The sequence below is a fragment of the Brassica rapa genome, chromosome A10 (genome assembly GCF_000309985.2).
Source record: "Brassica rapa cultivar Chiifu-401-42 chromosome A10, CAAS_Brap_v3.01, whole genome shotgun sequence".
Classification (NCBI taxonomy): Eukaryota; Viridiplantae; Streptophyta; class Magnoliopsida; order Brassicales; family Brassicaceae; genus Brassica; species Brassica rapa.
This window is the reverse complement of record NC_024804.2, coordinates 15,082,669-15,099,616: the sequence shown is the minus strand read 5'-3', so window position 1 is coordinate 15,099,616 and position 16,948 is coordinate 15,082,669. Positions and strand designations below refer to the sequence as shown.

The following is a 16,948-nucleotide window of genomic DNA, read 5'->3' as shown; positions in this document are numbered from 1 at the left end:
AATGGTATAAACGTAATTTCTTTATTTTCTTCCCCAGTCAAATTAGGTTACGCAGAAAAGAGTTTTACAGCCGCCATTGTTTTTTGGTGTAGAATCCATAGTACCGGATTTTAACCTATAGAAACCAAAAAAGTAAAAAAAAAATTGATGATTTTGATTTAGTGGCCGATTATGAGAAAGATAGCGGTTGTAAGTCACCATGAATCTCATATCGAGATTTCAAGAGTAGAACTGGGTTTTTTTCAAAAAAAAAAGAGAGTAGAACTGGGTTTCTGCTACTGGGTTAAATCCTGAAAATTTGAGTATTCATCAAAAATCAAAAATAATAATGTACTGATTTCTGCAGGAAGAAAGATAAAAAAAACGTAGATATAGTGGAAAGGGACAACGACAATATCTCGTTTGTTGGAATAAAAAAATTTCAAAAAATACATAATTTAAAACATAGTTTAAAATATTTTAATGGCAGATATCTGTAAATATTGTTGAAACAGAAGGGCACCTCAAAAAAGGGTCTTCTGTTTTAATAGTATTGATTTTTCCTAATATAGACAAAAGCTTGAAAAAGTCAAATTAACATAATTAATTAACATTTTTCCTAATATATAATATAGTTTTGGGCCCAGGCCCATGGTTGACCCAGTAAGTATAAGGGTCGTGTCGCAAGAGAGGTTTCGGAGCTCTCCGTGGCAGTGTGTATCGCCTCCTTGAATTGTTAGAGTTGGAGCTCTCCTCCGTCATCAGTTTCTCTGAATCGACACTCTCTCTCGTATGGTTTTAATGGATGCTCCTCAGAGCAAGTCGAGAGACCTCGACAAGCTTCTTCTCAGATCTGGGAATCTCGTCGGCCCCGGCTTCTTCCCCGGAACCGATGTAAACAAAAACCTTAATCACTCATCGTTGCTTCGATGATGATTTGCTTCTATTTGAAAATTTTCTGTATCGTTTTATGGTTTTGATGAGATGAATTTTCATTGTACAGCTGAGAGACGATATACGAGAATATGTGAGAGTATTGGTGGTTGGTGCGGGTGGATTGGGCTGTGAGCTTCTCAAGGACTTGGCTCTTTCTGGATTTCGTAATCTGGATGTGATTGACATGGATCGAATCGAGGTCACCAATCTCAATCGCCAGTTCCTCTTCAGGTCATTTCTCCTTCTTCCTCTCATTGGTTTAATCTGTATTGATTTGATTGTTTCATATATGATTGATTGATTTGGTTTGTAATTAGACTTGAGGATGTAGGAAAGCCTAAGGCAGAGGTAGCAGCAAAGCGTGTGATGGAGAGAGTGAACGGGGTGGAGATTAAGCCTCATTTTTCGCGTATAGAAGACAAAGAGCTTGACTTTTATAACGATTTTAATATCATTGCTCTTGGTCTTGACTCCATCGAAGCTCGGAGATACATCAATGGTGTAGCTTGTGGCTTTCTTGGTATGGATATTTGTTTTAACTTCTCTCTGCCTTTTGTGTTTTTTTTTCCCCTCTCTAATCATTTGTTTTGTGTGGAGTATAGAGTATGATGAAGATGATACCCCGAGGAGTGAAACAATCAAGCCGATGGTAGATGGAGGAACCGAAGGTTTCAAGGGTCATGCTAGAGTTATCGTTCCTGGAGTTACACCCTGTTTTGAGTGCACGATTTGGCTTTTCCCACCTCAAGTGAAGTTTCCTTTGTGCACTCTTGCAGAAACCCCCAGGAATGCAGCTCATTGCATTGAGTATGCTCATCTCATTAAGTGGCATGAGGTATTCTTTTCAAAGAGACTCTTTCCAAGGGTATAAATATATATATTTGTTGTGGTGAAGGTATAGTAATAGTTTATTCTTCCTGAAGGTTCATGGTGGAAAATCATTTGATCCTGATGAGCCGGAACATATGAAGTGGGTCTATGATGAGGTTAGTCTTTCTTTTGCTCTCTTATGCTTTGCGTTTTAAATTTGGTTTATATCATATTTTGCATTATCTTCGCAGGCTATCAAGAGAGCCGAGCTTTTTGGAATTCCTGGTGTCACATACTCTCTCACACAAGTATGTTCTTGTCAGTTTCACAAATATTCCAGTAATCTGTTGAAGCAAGTGTGACCTGTTAAGCATGCAGCGTCAGTTTATATTCAATAAGGAACTATGATGAGAGAACCCTTGTTTTTTTTTGCATATAGGGTGTGGTTAAAAACATCATACCGGCGATTGCATCCACCAACGCGATTATATCCGCAGCTTGTGCACTTGAAACCTTGAAGATTGTATCTGGATGTAGCAAAACACTTGCAAATTATCTGACGTATAGTTTTACTTATTTCTTATCTGACTAGAGTTTCTCTACTTAGATATAAGAATTTGCAAAGAGTTGAGTGTTATCCTGAAACAATTTGGTTGGTTTTGATTTTCCCAAAGGTACAATGGTGGAGAGGGTCTCCACACTAAAGTGACTGAATTTGAGAGAGACAAAGAGTGTCTTGTATGTGGTCCGGGTATTCTGATAGAGCTGGACACCTCAATTACTTTGCAAAAGGTCCTTCCTCTAGCCCTATTGTCTCGTTCTCCATTTAATACCTCCATGATCCTTATTTTGTTAGCTATTGATTGCATTAATTATGCTCACTTATCCTCTTCTCTAGTGCCATATTTCATCCCTGTATCAATGGTTGGATCTGATTGTTCCTAGTTAATCTTCTCACTGTTTCCAAGCTGTATACTACCCTTTTGGCTATATCTTTATTTCTTGAGTTATTCGTGCTAAGTACATCTATGTTGTCCATTTAAAATTCTGCGTCTCAGTTGCCATTTTGTTTCTTCTAGTTCATTGACATGCTTGAAGAACATCCGAAGCTTCTATTGTCGAAAGCAAGTGTCAAACACGGCAAAGACAGCCTCTACATGCAGGCGCCTCCTGTTCTAGAAGAAATGCACAGACCAAACCTAAGCAAGCCGCTCTATGACCTCATGGGAAGAGTCGAGAAGGACACTGTTCATGTGTTTGGCACAGCCCTAAAGAACGAAGAGAAACAATCAAGCTTAACGAAGCTAAGGGTTGTTTTCAAAGAAGTTGATGGTGTTGCAGACATGGATACAGCTACTTTGAGAGTGAACTCTAAGAGAAAAACACCCCTTTGATCGCAGCAAGATCCATTAAGATAATTGGGAAGCTTGACTTTTGTCCCGTTTCATTATTGGTCTCTTTTTTTTTTTGGTTCTGTAGTTAATAGCTGTGACAGCAAATCCTAAGAGCCTGAATCAGATGGGTTTTATATGATTATTCTTAGCCTAGTCCAAGATGTGTGTGTTTCTGTGACAAGAAATAACACAGAGAGCCTGAAACAAGCTGATCTTTTGTTTGAGTTCATATGTTCTGAAGTTCCAAGTTTCCAACTATCATCAAATTCCAAGTCAGTTTTTCATCTAAAACTAGTGATTTTTTTCCTTCATAATTTTTATATAAAACAACTCTTATTAATCGGGGGTTATTGGTTGGTGTATTTTGATGGATTTGAAAATTCAAACTATATCTAGTGTTATTGGTTCTATGATTTTAAAATATGTATTGAAATCATGTGTTATTCGTTTAATGATTCATAAACTCTAATTCAAATCAAGTGTTATTCGTTTAATGATTCATAAATTCTAATTCAAATCAAGTGTTATTCAATCATACGGATTTACTAATAGATTTGATTTCATAATGTATTTGAATGGATTTGCATGGATTTCTTTGTGAAAAATACAAAGGCTCAAATCCGAAGGAAAACCTCTGGATTTGTAAATACTAATCCGAGAAAATTTGAAAATTTGTATATTTTACTTGGATTTATAAATACTATATGAATTTATAAATCAATAAAAATCTATAAACTAATAACACCTCCTAATTTAAAGAATTTATGTATTGTACAACTTGCCTTTTTACATTTTTTAGAAAACTTATCTGTTTAAATATTTCCTTTTTTTCTCTTCTTCTGTTTGTGGCTATACTTGCTTACACTTTGCACCTTTCCCTTCATATGATCTTGGAGACTTTTAAACTAGCCTTTTGAAACCTATAGTATGGGTCGAAGAGATAAGGTAAGTTCTATAACTTGTTTGTTCATTATCACCAGTGAAAGGTCAAGATTTGAGCATGCAGATCACTAATCAAAGACCCCCAAAATGAATTAAAATCATTATCTTAACAATTAAAAAAAACAAGTGATATGAACTCCTTGTGTGTTCTTTTACTTGGAAAGTGATTATAAAATAGATAATCGTGTACCTATACCATCAAGCTTTGCTTGGGAAATGGTTTATATGAACTATCATCAAATATGATAGGTGTGTGACCCTACTTCACTCAAACACTATCCTCAAACCATATCATATCAATGAGTTTGATTCTCTCTCTATCTCTCTCTCTCCAAAATCCAAATTGTGTAGTGTCTATTTCCTCAATTGCTCACCACAATCCACAAACTGTCGTCAGATGTGGCTGTTTTAGGATACATAACAAATACTTCATTATGGCTCTAGCAAAGATTTTTTCCCCTTTTTCCCATTAAGGGTATCTGAACATTTGTTGGTTCAGTTTAGTTATATTGGTAGCAATTTAGTAAAGCTATAAAAAAATTTGGTTAAGTATATGATATTTTTATAAAAACAGTGGATATTTGTTGTTTGTGAACTTTGATTTCTATCTTTATAACAGTTAACAACTGGATAACATCAATGCACAACCTACTTGTGTCCTTCATGCTATGTATCGTAGGGACTTGGCCAGATTAGATTTACATTGTTCAAAATCTCTTTCTTTTTTTCTAATGGCCCCACGCTCCCACCCACATGCTCCTCTCTCTCTTCCTCTCTCTAAGGGCCAGTATTTTCTGGCCTATTTATTTGACTCCTTCAACGTTCCCTCGAACTCCACTTGAAGCAAAGATAACAAAAAAAACACACACAAGACTTGTTTCTACAGAACAACCAAGCCTCAAGAAAGCTATGGAGTTAGAGCTTGATGATGATGTCTTCTTTGCAGACATAAGCAAACAGATCTCTCTTCTCATCATGGATGAAGATGAACAGCTTAACCCTGTTTCACTCTCTTCCTCCTCCCCACTCGCGCTCCAGGTTTGTTCCTCTGTCCACACACACCTAACCTCTCTCTCTCTCTGAAGATACCTCTCTCTAAACGAAGTGTATTTCTTGAATCTTGTGTGTAAACAGGGTATGTTCAGAGGAGGCTACCAAACGGCTCCATATATGTACCATCAAGAACAGAGCAAAGGGACTGGTGTTTTCATCCCTAAATCTTCTCAGACCAGAAGAAGACCTCATCATCCGAAGCAAGGCAGGGTTAGTTCCTTCAACGCCAAGCAACAACACTCTCTTCATCAAAACAGACAACAGTATCAGCAGAATCATGACAACTTACGAAGAACCCTCACCACTCACAACAACAACAACAAGAGCAGCATGGTAACTAGTAACGTTCATGCTTCTATCCCAAGAAGAACCTACAGAGATGCAGCTTCTATCTACAGTTAATTAATTTAACAAATATTCTGCAAGATTCATGGCTTTTGGTGTGATTGATTCATATAACAATATAATATTTTATAGATGCATAAGATTTGTTTGTTTGTAAATCAGGAAGAATAAAGATTCTATAAGGAAGGAAGGTACTTGGAGATGTGTTCCAAGCTTGTTCTTGTTTTAATGCAACTCTTTCTTGGTTATTTTAGAGATGATGTTTCACTGACTTCTCTATTTGTAAAATATGTTTTTAAGGACTAATAAAAATCAAGTTGCGAAATCTTGTTGGTTGATTACAACAAAAGATTAATGGAGGAATGTGTAAGGACAAACCCCCATGTGGAATTAGCAAATGTTCTATGTCTCTGTCCAATCAATCAGTATCTTGGGGACATCACAGACGAGTTTGCCACACTGTCTCTGAATATTAAAGAAAAGTCAGATCTAATCTTAAACTAAGAAAGAGGTCCAAAAAGACTGTCACAAGCTCACACACCTTCTGTCATGCCATGCCACTCACACTCACATGCCCATCTCCCTCTCTCTGCCATTATTAGTTCTCATTTATTCCCTTTCTTCTTTGCTATTTAGAGCAAAATAATATGATGATTCACTCCCATTTTTCATACGAAATATCTTATTTTTCAATATAAGTCACATATCCACTCTTTCACACATAGACAGAACAGAACATAAACATAAACATATACACAAGCTCACCACACACACACACAAGAAATCAACATAAAAATTAGTCTAAAGCTTTAACCAAACTCTCAAACATGAATCAACATAGAGGTGAAATGGAAATGGAAATGGAAATGTAAACAATGAACAGACAAGAGTCTTGTCACAAGACTGTATAATAAACCAGTAACAATATCAAACAACCCTCGAGACAATATTTGAAAACATACAGAACATAAACATAAAGATAAGTTCACACACAGACAGAACATAAACATAAAGGTAAAGACGAGTCTAACTAACTTACACATGGCGGCCGTTTCTTCTCTCTTCCTTGTCTTCACTCTCTTCATCGTATCTCTTCTCACCATCTTGGCTTTGATCGTACGTCCTAGACCCGTCAAGATCCCGATCAAGTCCCGCCACGTCTTCATCACCGGTGGATCAAGCTGCATCGGATGCCAAACGCTCCGTCTCTAAGCTAGCTGATGCCAAACGATCCGTCAAGCTAGCAACCGGCGTCGAGGTCGCCACGTTCGCGATTACGACGCCGTTTTCAAAGCCGTTGACCAATCAGCTAGGAAAGGAGCTGGAGAAACAGAGTATGGAGTAAGTCAAGTTTATGCTCGATGTGAATCTGTTGGGAAGCTTCAATGTGATCAAGGCTGCTTTGCCGTCTATGAAAGGTCGTGGTGGCCCTGCTTCCATTTCTCTTGTTTCCTCTCAAGCTGGTCACGTTCGTTTATAATCTCCATATACTTCAGAGTAGATCAAGATCAAGAACGTTTGTGATTGCCTTTGTGTGTGTATGTTTGACATGTTTAGGCAGAAATCTATGGTGACACTGCATACTCAGCGAGGAAGTTTGGGCTTCAGGGCTTAGCGCAAGCGTTGCAGCAAGAAGTTATATCTCATGACCTTCATGTGTCTGAGTGTCTCTTCTGTTTCCTCCAGACACTGACACACCTGGGTTTGAAGAAGGTTAGCCAAAGTTATAAGAAACATAGAAACTACTCTGTTCTCATTATGAGAGAGTATGTTTTTTTGGCCTTTGCAGAACAGAAGAAGAGGCCAGAGCTCACTTCCATCATAGCTTCCTCGGGTTCAATAAAAACTAAGGAAGTAGCCAAAATATGTCTCGATGGTATCAAAACAGGAAAGTTCACAGTGACGTGCCATTTCATTGGGTACTTACTGTCTATTGCGACCAGTCCTATGTCTCCTCAGAGATCGTTTTGGCTTGCTTTCGTGGAAGTTATCTTCGGTGGTCTTATTAGATTGGTTTGTTTTTCCAATGGGGTTGGTATAACACTATAGCAAAGTGGAACAGTACAAAAAAAAAGCCAATAGCAAATTAGCTTGAGCTCATCAAAGATCATGACATAAGATGTTAATGTTCAGCTGCGAGGAACTTATGTTGTAGGTACAGTTTTAAAATTTTGCTGTACATAAACTTTGCATATTTGCCTTTGTTTTCCTCCATTTTTTTTCATAACCACCAGTACTGGGTGAGAACCAGCTTAATACATATTATAAATTACATGGAAAGATTATATAATAAACCTCTCATCATTATCAATATAGTTTTGATTTCTCTGCTCTGCACTCTTAGTTCTTACACTTAAAAACTTAAAAAGCATCATATCACAGCACCATCTCGGATTACTGAATTCTTCAAGATTACTGTAATGCCAGATCTGATGTAAAATCCATCGGATGACCTATCTGCTTCTTGTACTCCCTGAAACCATTACATAAGATAAGCAAACCAAGACTTGTATGTCTGATGGTGGTCCAGATTGTTTTCTTAAATAAATAAAAAAAATTACCTCCGAGTTTGCGATGATTACATTCTTCCCCACTCTAGCATTCTTGTCTATAATGCATTCTCTGTAGGGAAAAGGAGAAGAGAAGGAAGAAAGGAATGATGCAGCTTCACAAAAGAGAAGGTAAACCATATAAGTTGATAGTTAGAGTCTTACTTGATTTTTGTGTTCTCTCCAATTCCAATGGGAACCTTTCCCTCAGCTAACAGTGATGCAACTTCTGCTTCAGTTTCGTAGAAATCTGCCCCAAGCATCACAGTGTCCTATAGTTTCCATGCTTATTAGATCATCATATATAATTTTAAAGAGTCTAATCCTTCCATTATGATTAGAAAAGTTTGCCTACCTTTAACTGAACATTACTGCCTATTCTAGACCTAATCCCCACAATGCTGTGCTCAACTAAGCAGTTGGTTAAGAAGCTCCCATGAGAAATGATCGAATCGATCAGCTTCACATGTAATGAACTTAAGAGTTAGTGGTCCAAAACCAAAAGACATGGAAGTAGGGACATATTATGGCTGGTTATGCTTTACCTTAGAGCCATCTATTTTTGATGGTGGCAGGTTTCTCCTTGATGTATATATTGGTTTCGCTGCGTCGTAGAAACTGAATGCCGGTGGCTAAAACGTATATACACGTAAGTAACAATATGAACATATTATATTTTTAATTATGAATAATATCTTGGATGATAGATTTGTCCTTACATGCTCAGTGAGGGCGAGATTTGCCTCAAAGAAAGATCTTATCGTTCCGATGTCTTCCCAATAGTCATTAAATAGATAAGCCTGCTCAAAAGATCTCTTATTATCAATACTCATTTGACGTAAATGTATGCTTAAACTGAATGTTACTGACATTCACGTAGAACTCTTTAGCTGAGAAGGGTATAATCTCTGAACCAAAGTCGTTTGCTGTTGGGAAACGCCATCTGATTTGAAAACACTTGCAAGTTATTTTAATTTTTCACCGTTTTTAAAATAGCATAAAGGAACTAAAAAGTGTTGTTGTTTACCTTAAGAGATTCAACAGTATCTCTTTCTTGAAAACATAAACTCCCATTGAAGCTATGTATGGTTTCTTTTCAGCTTCTTCTTTGGAAAGTCCTAGAATAGTTGTGTCGACTGCCTAAGGATTACCCGAGGTTTAGAACTATCTTCAAGGTTTTGTTCTGAAGATGCTAATATTATTAAACATACCATTGCTTTCAGGTCGTCTCCTTTAGGTTTTTCACTGAAAGAGATAACTCTTCCTTTCTCATCTATCTTCATTAGACCAAAATCTGAGGCACGTCTACCGCGTAACACAGAAAGAGACAATAAAATAAATCATGATCTTTGATTCAGCATAACGATAAGGATCTTATATAATATACTCAGTTTTGCATTTTAATTACCTGTCATCTATTGGTATGCAAGAAATGCTTATATCCGCACCACTCTGTCTATGATCCTGCATAATGAAGTTTAAGGTATGAGTAACTAACTCTTGATGAAAGACATGGGATCAAGTAGTCTAGTCTCACTTGTACAAAATCCATATAGTCCATCCTGTAGAGGTGATCTCCAGAAAGGATCAACACATCTTCTATCTCCTTGCTTCTTGCATCCTATGAAAATAATTGTTGGAACGTTTGTTTTTTTTGCATGGGAAGATAAGCTAGTTAAAACATTGGTTTACTACCTCGAAAAGCCAATGGAATTGCCTAACCGCATCTGCTGTACCTTGGAACCACCTTTTACCTGTTTCTCCTGGCGTTTGAGTGGCAGCAAGAGCCTGAAATATATTTATTTCAAACAATTGCCTCAGATGCGTTACCAAGTTTTGGTTCATAAAAGGATAAAGAAGAAAGCATATCAAAACCTCAACAAAGCCATCTCCAAAAACTCCATTGGAGTTGTAAGCACGAGCTAGATGCCTGTTCAGTGATGCTGAGTTGTATTGTGTGAGTATGTAGACTTTGTTGATTCCACTATTGATGCAGTTGCTCATCGGTACGTCTATCAACCTATATGCTCCCCCTATAGGAACCTGCAGTTCAAAAATATTCCCTATTAATTATACTTTGTGCTACAAGAAACTCAGCAATATTGGAAACAGAGAAAGGAACTAACAGCAGGCTTGGCACGACGCTTTGTGAGAGGAAAGAGTCGAGTTCCTGCTCCACCTCCAAGAATAATGGAAGCCACTGTCCTTGGATCCCTTTTCTCAGACTCAGTCTCTTGTACCTTAGTCTCTCCAGCTACACTGGTTAAAGACATTTGAATTTTCTTCTTAGACAAGTTAGTAGAAGAAGATCGAAGCTGAGACAAGTTGAGCTTCTTCCCCATGAGCTCTCCATTGCAGAAGGTTCCTAGCTTAATGTGCCTGGTCAAGCCCGAGGAGCCACGTAGGCAGCTGGGGGCAGAGAGGGAGATTCTGCAGTCAGCGGAGACTGCCATTTTCGCTGGAAATGTTGGCTTGGCTCTTGAATGGTTTGAAGAGAGAGAGAGGGTGGGGGGGAGATAAAAAGAAAAGAGAGTTGCCATGGACTTGCATTTTACTTGAATTTTTGGAAGGATTTGCTTCACCCTATCTTCAACAAGTAACATACACCACCAGTTTTTTGTTTTGTATTGAGATTTGAGGACATGGCTCTTTTGTCTTGACCTGTTTCACAATGGCATATTCTACTTGAGACTTAAAAACAAAGTGGACTATTTAGTATCCTATAGAGAGTATGTTGTTTGAAAAACAATTCTTAATGTTTGAATTTTATTAAGATACTTGAAAATTTACTTGTGTTATGTCTTTGATATCCACACATATGAAGATGTTCTTCTTACAAGCATCAACAATTACAGAACATACCTCAACCTAACAAGTAAACAACACTGACCGAGGCGTGAACATAGGCCCATATATCATATAAACGAAGAAGATAAGCCCACACTAGTTAGGCCCATTAATGAATACAAAAGTGTAAAATTTTCAAGTCTGAAATCTAACACCACTATGCAGAAACAAAACAAAAGAAAAAAAGATCCAACACGCTTGTCAGATGAAGTGATTGATTGGTGGTATTTGCTTCTTGGGATAGTAGCTATTAACATTTTCAAATCAGTTACAGTTTATAGAATATATTTTCTCCTAAATAGAATATGCTTTGTTAAAATTACTAGAAACCCCTAAGATTGATATTTTACAAATATTGTTTTTTTCTAAATTTTAATTCATAAGCAAATCTCTGACTCCAGATTCTGTATGTTTTGGTTTTAGAGATGTCTCTATTTTAGAATTTAAATCTATGATATCAATTTAAATCTGACTCCAGATTCTGTGTATATAAGATTGAAACTTTCTCGACCTACGAGAGAGAGAAAAAGCGAGAGAGAAAAAGCGCCGGTGGCCCCGACGTCCGGTGGCGCGTCCGCGCGCGTGCCGGCGTCGGTGGTTCATCTTTTTTCGGTTTAATCAAGGATCTCCGCTGTGGGCTTCGATCTACCGATTCCCCCGATATGCTGACGGATCTGGGCTGGGGTATTGCGCCATGAAGGGTTCGGCTCGTCCGGTGCTCCATGCGGCGGTGATGCTGCTTTCTCTGGTTCCGTGGTGAGGGGTGAAGAACGGTTACTCGTAGCGGCAGACGGCTCGTGATTTCAGGTGTAGTTTCCGGGGAGTAGAGGCTCGTTCAGCTCTACGACCGCCGGCCTTTGTTTCTGGGAGACGGTGGCTCTTTTAGCACCGTCATCGCCGGCTCCTGTTCCCGGAAGGCGGTAGCTTAGTTAGTATCGTTCTTCTCGGCTTTGGTCTTTTATTTTCGCTTTAGTTTTTGTTGGTTTTTTTCTGGCTCTTCTTCTTCTGTGTAGTCTGTTAATCAAAGCTTCAAAGCGCTTCCGCCTCTTGATCTCTCACCTGAAACGACTCGTGAATGTCGGGGGTGTTGGGTCAATGGTAGACGGTTCTCTTGTGACTGCGCAGATCGTGTTTAAGGGTGTTTGGATCAGTCGGTTTGGGATACGGACGAGATCGCGCTGGAGCTGATGCTTTCCGAGGTAAGATCCCTTGCGTCGTGAAGCTAGTGCGGTGGTGAGTTGGGGTTTGGGCAGCGCCGCTGTCGGTGGGTGTGCTGCGGGTTTTAGGGTTTCCTGATCTAGGGTGTCTGGTTGTGGGCTTAAGGTCCGGTTTGTTTGGGCCAATGAGTTTGTATGAATTTGGTATTTTAACTATGAATGAAATTTCAATTTGGGAAAAAAAAAAAAAATCAAGCTAAAACTGAAAGTAGAGAGAATACAGAAGCCTACATTTGTATTTTATATAATTATTTTCATAGCTTGTATGGTTTTAAGACAAAGGCTGAAACAGCAAATTAAATAGTAACTATATCACCATAATGTTAATATTTCTTTTGACTACTACACCGTGTGTATAATATTAATAAAGTATATTTTGGTCGATTATTGTTTTTACTATCTAGCGGCCCACATTCAGTAGAGTCATGAGTCAACATTATGATACATTTCTTATTTTCTTGCCAAATAAGAAGAAAAAGAGGAAAAAAAAACACTTAAAACAAAATAAAAGCATAAGAGTAAAACACATATGACATTCATCATAGTGCATTTTGGTTGGTTGGTTGGTGGTGGTTGATGGACCTCAGAGGAAAAAAACAGAGCTGTAAAATAGAAACAAGAATATCTTTCTCACTTTTGAAATCTTGATTTTGTCTCGATTTCTATAATCTATCTTTAGATTTGGTGCCTCCTTTTTGTTTGGGTGTTCTAAGTGTGAGGGAGCGTTTTGATTGAGGGACTTGACAATTTTCAGAGATACAATGTTTAAAGAAAAAAGAAGAAGACAAGTGAATTTTGCGTTTAGGATACGTCTTTGAAACGTCACTTTCTTTTCACTAACAAACAATGAAATTAATGATCTGTTATGTCTGAAATATCAGAGAGAATCGTATCTACTTTCTCACCCTCACTTTATCTTTCTCAATTCCTTTTTTTAGTTTTCTTGGGTAATTGTTTTCTATCTTTACCCGTAACAAATTGAAAAGAAAAATCATAATTTAAGTATATTACACAAGTCATTTGACAGAAGTATGACTAAATGATGTGTAATTTACTTTAAATATGATTTTCTTTTATACATTTTACTATTGCGGAACATTGCCATTAACATATCAGCTGGTTCTTATTAAGCTGTTAAGTTTTCTCAGAAAACGATAGTTTATAGCTTTTATCAGATTCATAAACAACAAAAAACAACTTATAGGAAATACATGTGATTGACTAATTAAGACTATATATTAAACCGGAATACACAATTATACAAATTTGCTGGATGTCAGTGGGACATTTTTCAAAATGAATTAACAAAAGGAAAATGTTCAAATTTAAGCATTAGCTCATAAAAGTTGCTAATTTCCACTCGAGATATTATTTTAATGTTTAATTAGTTAATTAAGTATCAATTAAACTATATTGAGTGATATTGTAAACAATAAAATTTAGTTAACGTAGCATATGCATATTATATAATACATAGAATAAATATATCAACCAAATAATATATATTATTTCGTTTAACAACAAAAATGAAAATAAACGCTTACACTTGATTACCTTTGAAAAGATAGAATTTTTATTAGGCACCAAAAAGAGTAAACATGTAATTCTTGCGCCATCTCAATATTTTCAAATGAAATAGATTTAGCAGTCACTTGGGTGATTATTCCATGATTTACGTGTGTGTATATATATATATACTATTATTTGTTGTTAGATTTTGGCTTTGAACAATTATAGCATTTGATGATAATTTTAATATTTAACTCTTCTAATAAATTTTGGATATTTTTGAATGGTTGAACTTCTAGATTAGTTTGTTATTATATTTTGTTGTATAAGTTAGATAACTTATTTACTAACTCACAATTTGGATGATATAATTAAACTTGAATTGATAAATATAGAGTAATTGAGCTGAACTAAGCTATCTCAAAAAGTATCTAGCTAATTTATGATGAGTTACTTTAAAAAAAAAATTATGATGAATTGAGTGAGTTAAGTTTTTTTTTTAATTAGTGAGAAAAGATGTTAAAAAGTTGGTGGGGGAAACAATACTGTATTTCTTAGCGACGTAACCAAGAGTTAACAATCGCCAACAGAACCAATTTATTGTATTACAGAACCTGAAACCTTAAAACGTGAAATTTGGTACTAGCTCTATTTAAAGAACATGAAAAGGTTCCATAAGAACAAAATAAGTTGCTCAAAAAAGAATCAGTTCAAAAAAAAAAAAGTTGCTCAAAAAAGAAGAAGATAACTAAAATAAGTTGCTCGAAAAGAAGAAAATAACTAAAACCGATATGGACCTCTCGGAACTAGATATCTTTTTTTTTTTTTTTTTTTTTGGCTCAACATCAACTTTCATTAACCAATAACAGTGAATACATGATTGTAACCACACGAGTTTAAACCCAACATACAAACGACGAAATCTCGGAACTAGATATCTTGTTCACTACAAAAGAAAAATAAACTCAATTATATGGTTTTAGTACAGTGCATAATCCAATATATATCTTTGAAACTCAATCATTTTAGTAACTTAGTAAGAATGCTGTGCGCTATAAATGTGACGAATGACTTTCTTATATAATTCGTGTCCAAGAATTATATTTTTTTGACCATTTTGAATCTCTTCAATTATTATTTATATTCCTCTCTCAAATTACTACCAACAAATAATATGTGTGTCAGTGTGTGTAGCCAACCGAAGTTGATCGTCACAGATGCACGAAGTTTTATAGGGCAATATAGTATCTATGTATTAGGGTTTGATCGTGTCACCAAGGTAAAAAATAATAGTATATATACTATTGAAATGTTGAAAAATGGGAGGTAATATCATTAAAACATGCCCTCTCGATTTTTTAAAATGGCTATAAACAGAAGTAAAACGTTGTTGGAAATTTTCACTCTCGATTTTTGTTTTGGCTTTTCCCTATTGTTAGTTTCAAAGTTAGTTTGTTTTCTTTAAAATTTAGAAGCTTGCTTAGTCTTGTATCCTTGTTTTGGCTGAGTATACCCTCAATTAATTGAAACTTGATTTTCACCCGTTTTTTGGTAATTTTTTTTATATAATCGCACTTTCTTTTCATTTAAAATAGGCATGAGCATAAAATCCGTAAACCAAAGTCCATACCAAACTCAAACCAAAAACCTGATCCGTGCCCATTCCGAAATATAAAAAATTCCAGAATAGGTCTTGTAGTGTGGTATACCACATATCCGAACTCGAAGTGTTATTAGCCGAACCCGAAGACAATCTGAAAACCAAAAAAAATCCCAAGAAATCCAAAAAAAAACTGATGTGAAAGTCCAAATTAATTGCATAAATAAATATTTGAAACATAAATATTTACTTCAAATATTCAATTCTATATTTATTTTGAAATTATATCTAAAAATAAGTATTTAAATCTTCAATAAGTACCTTAAATATCCAATCCTATATAAATAAGTTTATTTCTTATGTTTTGCTTTTCAATTTTGGATTTAATTTCGGATATATCCAAACCAAACCTTTTTTTTTAAATTATATCTAAAAATAAGTATTTAAATCTTCAATAAGTACCTTAAATATCCAATCCTATATAAATAAGTTTATTTCTTATGTTTTGCTTTTCAATTTTGGATTTAATTTTGGATATATCCAAACCGAACCATATAACCTGAATCAGAACAATATATGGTTACTTTGTGGATTTTAGATGTGATACAATTTAGAAGCAAAATTGAAGCTTATATTTGAATCCGGTTCGTACTTACAAATTTATCAGAATGAGACTTAGGATGTGATATAATTTAGAACTGAAATTCCAAATACCAATCCATATCGCAACATGTACATGAATGCTCAAGCATAACTTAAAGTATGTTTTATGTTTTTTCAATGAGTTTTATATTTGATAAATATTTTATATGTGTTGGAATAACCCGTAAAACTATACTCATAAAAAATATCAATAACAACATGTTTCAGCATATCATTAAATATTAATTACTATTACTATTTATTTTATCATACATATATTTATATATATATATATATAAATATATATAAGATATATTGTTATGTATTTGGTGAGGGTTTTAAAAGAATTTGTTTCTTACATTTGAATTAAAGTACATTTGTATATATGAATTCGTGGGTATATATAATTATTTTTTATATTAATAAATAAAATATAATTGATTATTTACTTAAAAGTAGTGTTAATATATATAAATTGAACTCATTATTTAAAATAATAGATTAGTTATTTAGTTCCTTAATTTTAGGATATGGTATATATTTAATAATAATAAAGTTAGATATAAGTAGAAATAATAGAAAATCTAGTTAAATGTAATGGTCGAACTTAGACTATTTATAAGTAGATAAAAAATAGGACTCCAAATTAATAGATTAGATTTAGCAAAAAAATAATAAAAAATACCCTCAATTAATTGTTCCCTTTCTTAAAATACTCTTATTATCAGAACTATATACATATGGATAGACAAATGCTATTAATCGATACAAAATTATACAAGATATACATATATAAGTTAGATATAATATCATGTGTAATATTTTCACTTTTTTGCCGGGAATCTAAGCATTGTAAGTAGTCATTCCCACCGTGATTTGAATCCAAGTGGCGGAAGTTACAACCGCAACCCCTTTACTACTAGGCCAACTCAACTCAATGATTTTTTTTTTCTTACCAAAACAAATCATGTGTAATATTTTCGGCAGGAGCAAATCCACCAATAGACTACCAGCGAGGATATGGTTTTGTCGCTATGTTTCCACTACTCACGATACACGGATTCATCTGGTACACTCGCCAAATTAACGTACGCCGTCCTGTCACAAAACAAACAAAAAAACGTA

General features: G+C 35.3%; 4 protein-coding genes across 4 annotated transcripts; 3 read left to right on the top strand and 1 right to left on the bottom strand.

Annotated features, from left to right (window-relative positions):
* The first annotated feature begins 633 nt into the window (after positions 1–633).
* LOC103845774 (NEDD8-activating enzyme E1 catalytic subunit) lies at positions 634–3,374 on the top strand. The gene is made up of 9 exons (XM_009122660.3): positions 634–873; positions 983–1,146; positions 1,233–1,435; positions 1,518–1,750; positions 1,839–1,901; positions 1,977–2,033; positions 2,165–2,286; positions 2,400–2,517; positions 2,805–3,374. Exons 1-9 carry the CDS (start codon positions 772–774, stop codon positions 3,117–3,119), a joined length of 1,377 nt encoding a protein of 458 aa, XP_009120908.2. The 5' UTR covers positions 634–771; the 3' UTR covers positions 3,120–3,374.
* A 1,472-nt stretch (positions 3,375–4,846) lies between these two features.
* On the top strand, positions 4,847–5,784 carry LOC103845773. The gene is made up of 2 exons (XM_009122659.2): positions 4,847–5,099; positions 5,196–5,784. Exons 1-2 carry the CDS (start codon positions 4,971–4,973, stop codon positions 5,514–5,516), a joined length of 450 nt encoding a protein of 149 aa, XP_009120907.1. The 5' UTR covers positions 4,847–4,970; the 3' UTR covers positions 5,517–5,784.
* A 1,029-nt stretch (positions 5,785–6,813) lies between these two features.
* On the top strand, positions 6,814–7,508 carry LOC103845770 (3-dehydrosphinganine reductase TSC10B). Its single transcript, XM_033282919.1, has 3 exons — positions 6,814–6,927; positions 7,017–7,161; positions 7,249–7,508. The coding sequence occupies exons 1-3, from the start codon at positions 6,814–6,816 to the stop codon at positions 7,506–7,508; spliced, it is 519 nt and encodes a 172-aa protein (XP_033138810.1).
* Positions 7,509–7,653: 145 nt separating this feature from the next.
* On the bottom strand, positions 7,654–10,552 carry LOC103845771 (glucose-1-phosphate adenylyltransferase large subunit 1, chloroplastic). Its single transcript, XM_009122658.3, has 14 exons — positions 10,135–10,552; positions 9,884–10,051; positions 9,704–9,796; positions 9,546–9,629; positions 9,417–9,472; positions 9,220–9,313; positions 9,036–9,148; positions 8,879–8,951; positions 8,728–8,808; positions 8,554–8,640; positions 8,364–8,468; positions 8,174–8,280; positions 8,021–8,081; positions 7,654–7,932 (listed from the first exon to the last, which is right to left on the bottom strand). The coding sequence occupies exons 1-14, from the start codon at positions 10,546–10,548 to the stop codon at positions 7,831–7,833; spliced, it is 1,638 nt and encodes a 545-aa protein (XP_009120906.2). The 5' UTR covers positions 10,549–10,552; the 3' UTR covers positions 7,654–7,830.
* Between the last annotated feature and the right edge of the window lie 6,396 nt (positions 10,553–16,948).

Bases quoted from the DNA above. Each gene is read 5' to 3' on its own strand.
- LOC103845774 (XM_009122660.3), top strand. From the start codon at position 772: ATGGTTTTAATGGATGCTCCTCAGAGCAAGTCGAGAGACCTCGACAAG. The intron at 874-982 runs GTAAACAAAAAC...TTCATTGTACAG, and splicing joins GCTTCTTCCCCGGAACCGAT to CTGAGAGACGATATACGAGA. The intron at 1,436-1,517 runs GTATGGATATTT...TGTGGAGTATAG, and splicing joins TGTAGCTTGTGGCTTTCTTG to AGTATGATGAAGATGATACC.
- LOC103845773 (XM_009122659.2), top strand. From the start codon at position 4,971: ATGGAGTTAGAGCTTGATGATGATGTCTTCTTTGCAGACATAAGCAAA. The intron at 5,100-5,195 runs GTTTGTTCCTCT...GTGTGTAAACAG, and splicing joins CCTCCCCACTCGCGCTCCAG to GGTATGTTCAGAGGAGGCTA.
- LOC103845770 (XM_033282919.1), top strand. From the start codon at position 6,814: ATGCTCGATGTGAATCTGTTGGGAAGCTTCAATGTGATCAAGGCTGCT. The intron at 6,928-7,016 runs GTTCGTTTATAA...TGACATGTTTAG, and splicing joins TTTCCTCTCAAGCTGGTCAC to GCAGAAATCTATGGTGACAC. The intron at 7,162-7,248 runs GTTTGAAGAAGG...TGGCCTTTGCAG, and splicing joins CCAGACACTGACACACCTGG to AACAGAAGAAGAGGCCAGAG.
- LOC103845771 (XM_009122658.3), bottom strand. From the start codon at position 10,548: ATGGCAACTCTCTTTTCTTTTTATCTCCCCCCCACCCTCTCTCTCTCT. The intron at 9,797-9,883 runs GTTTTGATATGC...AATATATTTCAG, and splicing joins TTGGAGATGGCTTTGTTGAG to GCTCTTGCTGCCACTCAAAC. The intron at 8,641-8,727 runs GTAAGGACAAAT...TATACGTTTTAG, and splicing joins ATCTCGCCCTCACTGAGCAT to CCACCGGCATTCAGTTTCTA.